Source organism: Argiope bruennichi, chromosome 3 (genome assembly GCF_947563725.1).
Source record: "Argiope bruennichi chromosome 3, qqArgBrue1.1, whole genome shotgun sequence".
NCBI lineage: Eukaryota > Metazoa > Arthropoda > Arachnida > Araneae > Araneidae > Argiope > Argiope bruennichi.
Window position 1 is genome coordinate 114,417,079 of NC_079153.1, and position 12,605 is coordinate 114,429,683.

The window sequence follows — 12,605 nt, forward strand, 5'->3', positions numbered from 1 at the left end:
TCACATTCACTAGATTATAAAGTATTGCAAATGTGACATTTTAAAGTAAAATAAAAAGAAATGTTTAGAATATTTTTGGTATCCATATAGTTTACTAGTTTTAGTCTTCAATTTCATATTCAAGTATTAATTTTTTAAGCTTTAATCTAGAAAAAATATTCAAATGCATCAAAAATGATTTTAAAAAAATTGACAATCATTCAATTTCTTTTCTTTTCTTTATTTACAATCAACAAAAATCGATATCACAACAATGCAACTCGGTAATAACTTCTACATACATCAACAGGAGTTATAAAAACATGAAATAAATGCCTTCAGCTTCGCATTTCATCACAAATGTAATTCTAAATGTGCTCACAGTGATGTATATATGCGATATTAAAAATGTGAATTGCTAGTGCATGTATACAGATGATTACGGTTACAGTATTTTGTTGTGATAGATATGAAATCTGATTTTTAAAAAAGTGAGAGAAATTTAAAACATCTAAATATCATCTTGGGACAAAATGATAACATAAAAGTAATTATTTGCATTAAAAATATATAATATAATACAACTGATTTTTATAATCTTAGAATTAAAAACCTCAACAACAAAAATCGAGTTTGTTTGGTTTCCAATAAAGTATTTCAAAACATGGTACTTAAATATTGCAAAACTGTTCATTTGATGCATATTCTTTTTTATACTATATTATACTCGATCGATTGGTGCATTGAATTCATTATGAGATGAAATAAAATAAAAAGTTTTAGTACCATTTCATGAAATTGTTTAAAATTGCTTCTTTTCCGAAGTAGGACAAGATATTAGATAATGTAAATGGTTTTCATCTTGCATTATTTTCGGCATTGAAAACAACACATCACACACACAAAAAAAATCAATTAGTTACTTGTATCGAAAATTTATTTTATATGAATTTTAAGATCCTCAAAAAACAATGATAGGCTTAAGAATTCAACATTGATTCTTAATTTTGGAATAAATGCTACGAATGCAACCTAAATGCATGGTTAAAAAAATTAGATAGACGGATAGAGGTATATACATGTTTAATAACCGATACAGTTATTCATTTGCAGTGCAAAAAATTGAATGGTAGAAACTATAGATTGAAATATTTAAAATATTTCCCAGTATAAATTTTCCATTTAAGTTTCTGGTCTTAGTGGAATAAGTGCAATACAATAAGAGAGTTGAAAATGTTGAAACAAAAATGGCACAATCCTATCCAATTTTCACTTATAACATTTGTCAACAAATAAACATTCTAAGCACGGTGCATCTTCTTTCACCTGCTGCAAGAATTTCAAGTTGATCCATATTTTGATTTAATTAATTTCACTATCTTTCTGGCAACCATCAAAGTGAACTTCAATACGATATAAAGACGCATTCTAATAACCTGAATTATTATTTCAACACACAAATATTTCTAAATGTCAAAAGTGGAAGAAACAATACAGCTTGGTCATTTGGTAAAAAAAGAAAAGACATCAGTTTGTCTTTAAATCGAGACAAAAATTCGTCCTTAATCATGAATTATAATACATTTTGTGGTCAAGCCAATACATATTTACTGGCAGTCTATTCAATCTCTATTAGACCTTGAAAAGGGATATTTTCACTAAACACTGGGTATATCAAGAATGATCCTTTAAATGGATATCTTATTATTGGCACATTTGTTGTGCCCACACCCTTTATGGTAGGTGATAATAAGTGTAATATGAAGCAAGTCCTTCAAAGTAAATTGAGAATGCAACATACTGAGAGATCAGGTCATTATGTCTCGTGGAGAGCGAAAAAAACGTTCCAACAAAAACTTGAACAATAAATTAAGGTGCTGTTAATTCAGTTTTCTGATAAACCATTTATCAGTTCACAATTCACCAACAGTTGCTTGCACATTCGAAGAAATTCTGTTTGAGCTGCACTGTGGAGTTGAGGATCTCCATCCACTTGATGCCGACATTGAAGAAGAGGCCATTGGGGAAGGGTGGGAGCTTGCAACTGTCCAGGACCATGAAGTCTATAATGTGTCCTTGCATGCCCTTCATGGCGTTCTGCAAGACTTGGGTGTTGCGGATGGTCTTGCAGAAGGCCACCGTTTCTATCCCGGCCTCCCCACTGGCCGATTCAGGTTTGGGTATTTCGAGGCATTCACAAGGATGGATGTCTTCTCTGCGGGGACAACCCTGTTTCAGGACTGTGGGAGGTGCAAGAGGAGAAAAGAGGGGGTTGCTGGATATAGCTGTCATCATTCGAGGGGGATCTGCAAGGACTATCCCAGCCAATAGTACCATCCTCACAATTAGTTGCAAAAAACCGTTCATCTTTCTCTGTTCTTGGATCTGCAAAAGGAAAACAATTCATTAAAAACAAAGAATAATTCAGTAAAAAAAAAAAAAAAAAAAAAAAACAGTTTTGAGTATTAACCTATGTATTTAAACTTCATGAAGTTCAAAATTTCTAACCACATTCTCATATTAGAATTTAAAAAAAAATATTCTTTATTTTATATTAGCCGCCTAGGGTTGCCAAATGATTTTTTTTTAAAATCACATTGATACAATTAAATTGTCTTGTTTTATTAGCCTTACACCTATTGTTTTTATCGTACTCATGAATCTACCTAAAAGCAGGGCCCGACTTAGCCTAATTGGGGCCCGGGGCAAAACGTCTTTGCAACCCCCTCTCTTTTTTTTTTTTGTCTTTGAAAAGCAATGCTAGTAAAAAGTTCATTAAAGAAGGAAATGTAAAATAAACTTTCTATTCGATTTGGGGGCCCTCCTCTGATGTGGGGACCCGAGGCAACTGCCCCGTATGCCCCTGCCTAAAAGAATCAATACATCACAAAACAAACCGCTCGCGATGGCAAATATTTTCATTGCCCGTTGCTCTAACTTCATTTTCTTACTTCCCTTATAATATACTTAGTTGTTTCAGGGCAATATACTGAAAGGGCATATTTTACTAATAATAAAACGAAATAAAACATTGCATCAATTTTCATTCGATCGGCTCAAAGTGTTTGAGTCATTTTTGTCACAGACAGACATAATGTCAAAAAAGTGTGTTTCGAACTCCGGGAGATCTAAAACATAAATATTCATCAAAATTTCCTTTTTTTTTTTTTTTTTTTTTTTTTTACAATACTTTCTCTCAACTTCGTATACTAAAAAGTAAAATTTAAAACATTGTAAAACTTGTTCAATTCAAGCAAGGAAATTTTATTTTTTGGCTGTTATTTAAATTCAGCTGGTTTCAAAACTACTTAAATATATATACAATTTACAACAGTGACTGCAAGTATCTTTTACCAGCTGTTCAAAATAGTTTCAAAATTAGACATGTTTGAAAAGTATGTGTGTATTTTTTTGTGAATCTCGTAAGTACAAGATGGTGAACAATATTGCTATAATAATTTAACGATATTATGCAGTATTCAAAATATCGAAACATTCTGGTGTTAGTGTCGTAAAATATCTTCCGCCAACAAGGACGAATTAAGTACCTTCAAAATATTCTTATGACATTCCAAACTAATCTTAACTAATCACTTATCATAAATAGTTCACAAATGGAAATCCCAATTAGTTCAACAAGAAGTCAATGCTAATTTTTTTTAGTCTTTTTTTTTTTTGAAATATGGATATGTAAAGATTATAATAAATGCATATTAGAACCAATTTGCTAACAAAAATTGCAAAACAAAAATTTAATAACCCATATAAAAACGCATGAATGTAATAACAACGTGAAAAATAAATTTAAAGTATTTGTGATGATAATGGTGCAAACTCACTTGTCCACAACAATGCAACATCAAGAGAAAAAAAAAACGTTCGTTTTCTTCGAAAACAACTAATAAATGCAAGTGCGTGCAGGTGTTTTTATAAAGAATGCAAAAATCGAGTCGGTTGCATTTATCTCTTACATTTAAGGTCTGCTGTTTAGACTATTTTCCGCGAAAAATCAAAACATTTCCCTTGACACGGGAAAATTCTCTTTTGTATTTCTCAATTATTTATGGCTCATTGTAAGGCTTCGCGAAGCATCTGCAATGTACGCACTCAATGACTCGAGAATTTCTTAAACGAGGAGCAGGCGTGCATTTCTCATTTTTATATTACCAACGAACAAAACGTGAGCAGTTTTGGGAAAGAGTTCAACAAAGCATTAATCAATGAAACTTCTAAACAATCGTTTAGAAAAATTTCTCTTATAATAGACAAGCATTTTAGAAATTAATTTGAATTCAAGGTTTTGTTTTAAGGTAGATGACTACGTTTAGAAAACGATTTTTTTTTGTAAAATTGTAAAAAAATTTTTTTTTTATTTCATGGTTTTTTTTTTCTTTTTGAATAGTTTTCTTTATAAAATCCTTAGAATTTTGTTTCTAAGTCTATGTTTTTTGGAAAGTGACACTGATTTTTATATTTGCGTTTACATAGTTTTTAATGCTTATTTTACATCATTAGATGATATTTTCTCAAATATTACCTTCGATAGAATTTTCTCACGAAAAACTTTATAAATTAAAATCCAAGCAATTTTTTTGTTCAAATTCGGTATATTAATTTCTCAATATGTTCTGAAGCTCTCCTGAACTACTGAATTAATCTATTCACATTTAGAAATATCTGATATTTGTTTTAGTGCTTTATAATGTGAAAAAAAATTGAAATTTTCATATTATTTATCAGTCGAACCCACTATTTAAATAATGGATAGAAATAAAGCTTATTTGATTAGTTCAGGAACTATAAATACTTTAAGATATCTGCAAAGTTTTAAGCAGATCATTTGATAAATCTCTAATCTAGAATATTTGTTTCATGCCTCTTTTTAGCAAAAAGGCTTTTTAATTTTCAAAATTCTTTTGCTACTTAACTGGCATATTTTTGTTTCCTAGATATTTTTACAATCTTATTTTTATGCAAATATTTAAAATATAATTATTTTCGAACTTTTTTCGAAAAATTCATTCCGAATAGAGTCGCATACCAAAAAGAAAAAAATATATTATATTCCCTCCATCGATCGTTCCAAAATAACCAGCGATAGGAATTTATCTAGTTTCATTGCATAATACAATATAAAATCCGAAATTACTTAAATCATAAGCAATGAAAACAATAGTTTCTAAATTACCTAAATTCTATAAAGGATTATTTTATGTTGTGTCGTTGCAATATTTTTAGAATATTATTTGAAAACAACTGGGGAAAAGGTCAGAATTTCCAGAATATCTTGTAGCTTTAATTTACAATGTAGATGATTTGTGAATTAACGCAAATTAGATATTTGGAATACATAATTAATTATCAATATAGTATTTAGAAAGAAAATAATACTGAATTTTCTTGAATATTTTATTTCCAATCGAAAAGATTATATAGCACACAAACGGGAAAATGTTTGACTGCTGTCATTCAAAGGGAGAATAAGTATTAAAAAAAAGAAATAAATTCACATATGAAAAACCTTTATTCTATCAAATAATAATAACTGATCTCCAAAATGAAAATGTCGCTTGTCAAATCTGTCAAAATTTTACATTGATGTAGATGATCCATAGCTACTTTCTATTCTCGAATTGTTATGATATGTGATAGTTGTATACTGTCACAAAATGCCGAGGTTATTGATACTAGCTATTGGTACTAAATCAGAGTGCCAAATCTTTTGCTGTGAATATTTTATGAGTTACATTACCGTGATAAAGCAGCGAAATTATTAGATTTTATAATGTTAAACATGTGGAATAAACCGATGAATTGCAACTTCTTCCTGGACTACGTTTTGATGCGTTGATCATTCCTCTGCACAAGGTATTCCATAGGCAATTCTACAGTATAATTATTTGCAACTTCTACATGGACTAGACTACGTTTTGATGCGTTGATCATTCCTCCGTACAAGGTATTCCACAGGCAATTCTACCATATAATTATTTGCAACTTCTTCATGGACTATGTTTTGATGCGTTGATCATTCCTCCGTACAAGGTATTCCACAGGCAATTCTACCATAAAATTATTTGCAACTTCTTCATGGACTATGTTTTGATGCGTTGATCATTCCTCCGTACAAGGTATTCCACAGGCAATTCTACCATATAATTATTTGCAACTTCTTCATGGACTATGTTTTGATGCGTTGATCATTCCTCCGTACAAGGTATTCCACAGGCAATTCTACCATAAAATTATTTGCAACTTCTTCATGGACTATGTTTTGATGCGTTGATCATTCCTCCGTACAAGGTATTCCACAGGCAATTCTACCATATAATTATTTGCAACTTCTTCATGGACTATGTTTTGATGCGTTGATCATTCCTCCGTACAAGGTATTCCACAGGCAATTCTACCATAAAATTATTTGCAACTTCTTCATGGACTATGTTTTGATGCGTTGATCATTCCTCCGTACAAGGTATTCCACAGGCAATTCTACCATATAATTATTTGCAACTTCTTCATGGACTACGTTTTGATGCGTTGATCATTCCTCTGCACAAGGTATTCCATAGGCAATTCTACAGTATAATTATTTGCAACTTCTACATGGACTATGTTTTGATGCGTTGATCATTCCTCCGTACAAGGTATTCCACAGGCAATTCTACCATATAATTATTTGCAACTTCTTCATGGACTATGTTTTGATGCGTTGATCATTCCTCCGTACAAGGTATTCCACAGGCAATTCTACCATATAATTATTTGCAACTTCTTCATGGACTATGTTTTGATGCGTTGATCATTCCTCCGTACAAGGTATTCCACAGGCAATTCTACCATAAAATTATTTGCAACTTCTTCATGGACTATGTTTTGATGCGTTGATCATTCCTCCGTACAAGGTATTCCACAGGCAATTCTACCATATAATTATTTGCAACTTCTTCATGGACTATGTTTTGATGCGTTGATCATTCCTCCGTACAAGGTATTCCACAGGCAATTCTACCATATAATTATTTGCAACTTCTTCATGGACTATGTTTTGATGCGTTGATCATTCCTCCGTACAAGGTATTCCACAGGCAATTCTACCATATAATTATTTGCAACTTCTTCATGGACTATGTTTTGATGCGTTGATCATTCCTCCGTACAAGGTATTCCACAGGCAATTCTACCATATAATTATTTGCAACTTCTACATGGACTAGACTACGTTTTGATGCGTTGATCATTCCTCCGTACAAGGTATTCCACAGGCAATTCTACCATATAATTATTTGCAACTTCTTCATGGACTATGTTTTGATGCGTTGATCATTCCTCCGTACAAGGTATTCCACAGGCAATTCTACCATAAAATTATTTGCAACTTCTTCATGGACTATGTTTTGATGCGTTGATCATTCCTCCGTACAAGGTATTCCACAGGCAATTCTACCATATAATTATTTGCAACTTCTTCATGGACTATGTTTTGATGCGTTGATCATTCCTCCGTACAAGGTATTCCACAGGCAATTCTACCATATAATTATTTGCAACTTCTTCATGGACTATGTTTTGATGCGTTGATCATTCCTCCGTACAAGGTATTCCACAGGCAATTCTACCATATAATTATTTGCAACTTCTTCATGGACTATGTTTTGATGCGTTGATCATTCCTCCGTACAAGGTATTCCACAGGCAATTCTACCATAAAATTATTTGCAACTTCTTCATGGACTATGTTTTGATGCGTTGATCATTCCTCCGTACAAGGTATTCCACAGGCAATTCTACCATATAATTATTTGCAACTTCTTCATGGACTACGTTTTGATGCGTTGATCATTCCTCCGTACAAGGTATTCCACAGGCAATTCTACCATATAATTATTTGCAACTTCTTCATGGACTATGTTTTGATGCGTTGATCATTCCTCCGTACAAGGTATTCCACAGGCAATTCTACCATATAATTATTTGCAACTTCTTCATGGACTATGTTTTGATGCGTTGATCATTCCTCCGTACAAGGTATTCCACAGGCAATTCTACCATATAATTATTTGCAACTTCTTCATGGACTATGTTTTGATGCGTTGATCATTCCTCCGTACAAGGTATTCCACAGGCAATTCTACCATATAATTATTTGCAACTTCTTCATGGACTACGTTTTGATGCGTTGATCATTCCTCTGCACAAGGTATTCCATAGGCAATTCTACAATATAATTATTTTTGTGGATATTCATCACGCTTTATCTTCTACAGATCTTCATACAAAATTGAATTTCATTCCATTCATTAATTTTAACTATAGATATCTCTAAACATGAAAAATTATTTTACGATATCCTTGTACATTTCGTCTTTGATATCTATGATCAATTTGCTGGCTTAATACTTTTTTTATGCAATGGCTACAATGATGAATGTTGTACAATCATAAGGATTTTTAGGGATCTTAATTTTTTTTTTTTAATTCGCCGCTTTACTATATGAAAAGTATTTATTTAGATTAGTTCACTAAATGTTCAAATTGTTCGCTCTTGTATATTAAGATTTCATAATATACCACATTTATGCAATATTTTTGAACTAGTGGTAGAGGTAGCTACAATATAGTTGTTCAAGAATTTTAACTTTATTTAAATTTGTAAAGAAATAGCTTAGGATTAATAATAAACCAGAAGCATAGATATCCCTAAAGCTTTCTCACACACTGCCAAATTAGGGTATTTTCACAGAAAATACCTTATATGCCATTGGCGTGCAATAGATACGATATATCAACCTTTGGCGTGAATTTAGCACTTATATTGAATCCTTGGCGAATGTTTTGATTATTAATTCTATTGCGGTTAATAATACCCGAAAATCGAATTTGTTAAACGCGTTTTTCCGAATCGAATGAGCTAAAACTTAACACAAAATTATACTTATATTCAAAGAAAAATCCCATATTAAATTTGATGTATTTAAATCATTGCATTATTGAATAATCGTGTTTACAAGTTTCTGAGGGTGCAGGACAATAGACAGTCTACTCCTTGTGTTTGGCTCAAATTTTGATAAGCGTTGGCTCTATAGATGTTAAATCTCTTTACCAAATTTTATCTATATAACTCTCTTCATTTTATAGTTATTTGTTAACTTACATTTGAACATACAGATTTCCTCTGAATGGAATTTGCTCAAAATTTGATAAAAAATCTACAAATTTGGTGTAATGACTATAAACTAAATTTTTTCTGTCTAGCTCAAAGGGTGCAGTTATCTTTAACATAGAGAGAAACCCCCCGGGGGCACCTCGAAATGAGGATGAGATGCTTCCGGCATGGTGGTTGGATCTCGCCACTCTGGAGGGGTACACTAATAGGTGGAGGATTTGACTTCTCCCATCGATGACGGGACGTACTTCCTTCGGGGAGGGTTGTACCATGGCCGGTGACGGCCCTTAGGACTCAACCACAGTTTCCGCCAATGTTACTGTTGCGGCTGTCCGGTCATTCAGTTTTATGGTTTAAATCGGTGTGCTTTCGTGGTGGATCGGAGAGTTAGATGGCTGACTTAACATAGAAAGACAGGCGAACCTTTTTCAAAAATGTGTTTTTGAATACAGGGAAGTCCAAAATGTAAAGATTTTTCAAAATCTAGAGTTCGATTTTTTAATGATTATAATGCTTCCTTTGTACCATGCATACAAAAAAAAAAGTGATTAAACAATAAATTTCACATTCAGTTATTGCTATTTTTGCATCGAATTGCAAAACAAATTCGCAATTTCCATTCCATATTTTTCCAAAATTCGTTATTGCGGTGTAAGTGCGCAACTAATTCTATCTTATACTCTAAAATACACGCACTTTCTTTTTTCCCCTCAAAAGTGGACATGAAACCTGTCACTGTTTCCGAATGAAACAGTATAATAATTTCTTCTTTGTTAACATTTTTTAACCAATAATGTATAAGTCTATTCTATTATTCGACTAGACACTCAAAAATTCAGAAAGAACCGCGAAAAAAAGTAACAAGTTAACAACCGACTCCATAAAATGGTTTCCGAGTTCAAAAGTGCGAAAATGCGCATGTCTTACTAAAATATTCCAGACTTTTCGACGATAACCTTCGCCCTTTTGACACACTAGACTGGTTTTTTGATTGAAACAAGCAAAATCCTACTATATCTATGAATAAATCCGGCCACAGGTGAAAACAGCAAAGAAAAAATCGCATTCTCCCAACCATGACCGGTGAGTCATACCCCTTTTTTTCACATCCTGGCTGTTGCGTTGGAAATCTCATTGTTGACAGATGGGCCTTTCTCTGCCACAATAAAAGATACTTTCCCTTATATTATTTTCTATGAGAGGAAAGTGGTTATTCATTAAATGCAGATGCTACGTTTCGCAAGGTCGTTCAGGCACTTGTTGCGCAGCCAGTTGGACATTTTGGAGATTTACTATACCGCAGGTTAGGGTTATTGTCTTGTGGCTATATTGTTACTATACCATAAAAATTGAATGTAGTTAAACCCCTAGACAGCGGTAACACTCCGCTCTAGGCAAAATCTGCAACTCAAATAGATTTTGCACTCTGTAGGGACTTTCAGAAATGAAATATTTAAGGCCTAAAAATAATTATCTAATACATTATTTATTACTTAATAAATTGTTTTATATTATACCTAAGCTTCTTTTTTTTTTTTTTTTTTTTTTTTTTTGGATTATGCGTAGATTGAGGTGATTTCTAATTTTAGTATACAAATAAATTAATTCGAATCGCGAAATGGAATTTCTACATAAATTTGGATTAACCTGCTTGCTGCTATGATTCATGCGTGTAATTCAGACCTCTAATAATTCGCTACCTCTTAATTATAATACAGAAGAGAATATCTAATTATACAGGTGTGAATCACAGGCGATTCACAAAGTGAATAAAGTTAAAACGAAGTGATAAACTAAACATAGTCGTGTTCTACTCGCATCAAATTCTACACAGAATGAGAACTTTTCCTGACATCCACATGCTACTCGTGTCTACAAATATGGATGACATATCAGTTAATGTGTTAATGAAAATCAGGTTATCTTATTTATCAGTTTTTATAGTAAATAAATAAAAAGTAATGAGGTATTAGCATATGAAATCAGGAAAGATGAGAATTGTTTTAGAAATCATTTTCATATAGATATCAGTTAAGTAAATAATAAACATCTATTTTTTAATGGTAGATAATGCATCCAAAATTGAAAGTATGCAGTATTATACAAGACATCGTTATATTCTGCAAAATTAGATGTTTTTTTAGAAAAGTTAGAGGCATAATTACTAAAACTAATATGTTTTAGCGTATTAAAAACTCAAGAATTTTCATTTATAATTGCATTTTTATTTTAAGTATCAGAGGCATCTAAAAATAGTTATACTATTTCAAAATAACTAAGGGAATAAATGCCTGTTTCAGTTTTAAACCTTTTGCGCTTATTAACTGCGCAAACGAAATTTTCGCAAATTCAGAATTTTTGTTGTTTTTATACATCTATGAATTATTAAAGGGAACAGAACTCGAAATTAAACACTACGCCAATATAACGAGAATTGTCATTTCACCCTGACATACTTTTCAGACGAAAAGTGATATGTTTACAAATGAAAAAGCATCTGCTTACCTCAAACATATGTCAAAACCATTTAAACCACAAAAGAGAGTAGCAAATATCGTCTGATGCAAGGAAATCTTAACGGCTCATTGGGCTAAGTTGAAACAGCAAGAAGAAAATGAAGAGTTACCCCAATTCGTGAGGCTGCTTCTTATCAACTCGGTTTCGAAAACGGTTTGACATATTTGTTCTCAACACAAAACACCTACGCTTCTTTTTAGGAAACCTACCGGTCAAATTACACTCGCTGACCCAAATGAACCAATAATATTCCCCGGTGAATATTGTCTGCTTGTAGCTATATTTATATTAAAAAATAACAAAAATTTCAAAATTTCTGTTTTTCTTTGATTATTTTATTCATCAAAATTTGGAATTTAGAAATCATAATTTGTAGTAACTTTAAACAATGATGCCTTAATTTTATAATTTATTACTGCAGAATCGATATTTCATGAAAAACTATTCTGATGTGGCAACATTTCTGAAATTTCAGTTTTCAGCAGAAAAATTGGCTTTACTTCTGATATAATTTAACGCATTTGTGCCACTTTTGCATATGTTAAATTAAGCAATGGTGGATTTTTCAGCTAGGCTGAATAGGTAGCTAGCTGCCTACGATCATTAGGTTGTGAGCGGGGAGGGGACACTGATTTACAAAATTATTATCCTAGTTGTTAAGTTTATAAAAAATAATAATTCTATGTAAAATAAAATGTTAGGATAATATTAACATTTTGTCAAATATTATCAGTCAAGTTTCTATTCAGTTTTCACCACGTTCACTAAATTACTGCACCATTTGCAATTACCGATCGTCTGTATAAGTAATATTGGGTAAGAAAAGTGGAAGCAGCTCTCTCATCTGTCATAGTAAAAATAAATATATCTTCACAAAGTTACTAAAATAAACCACTGGGAGTGCTTTACCCATACTCTCCTATAAAGAAGCATCTTCCCCCGC

General features: G+C 32.1%; 1 protein-coding gene across 2 annotated transcripts in view; it reads right to left on the minus strand.

Moving 5' to 3' along the window:
• Nucleotides 1-220: 220 nt before the first annotated feature.
• LOC129962613 (uncharacterized) overlaps nucleotides 221-12,605 on the minus strand; it is a 57,337-nt gene continuing 44,952 nt past the window's right edge. The window contains exons 1-2 of one of the 2 annotated variants that reach the window (XM_056076438.1): nucleotides 11,651-11,787; nucleotides 221-2,364 (exon numbers count right to left, since the gene is read on the minus strand). In XM_056076438.1, coding sequence (XP_055932413.1) covers nucleotides 1,900-2,364; nucleotides 11,651-11,659 — 474 coding nt within the window. In that variant the 5' untranslated portion in view covers nucleotides 11,660-11,787 and the 3' untranslated portion in view covers nucleotides 221-1,899. Of the gene's footprint in view, nucleotides 2,365-11,650; nucleotides 11,788-12,605 lie in introns of those variants that run through there. The other variant, XM_056076439.1, reaches the window with a different exon arrangement.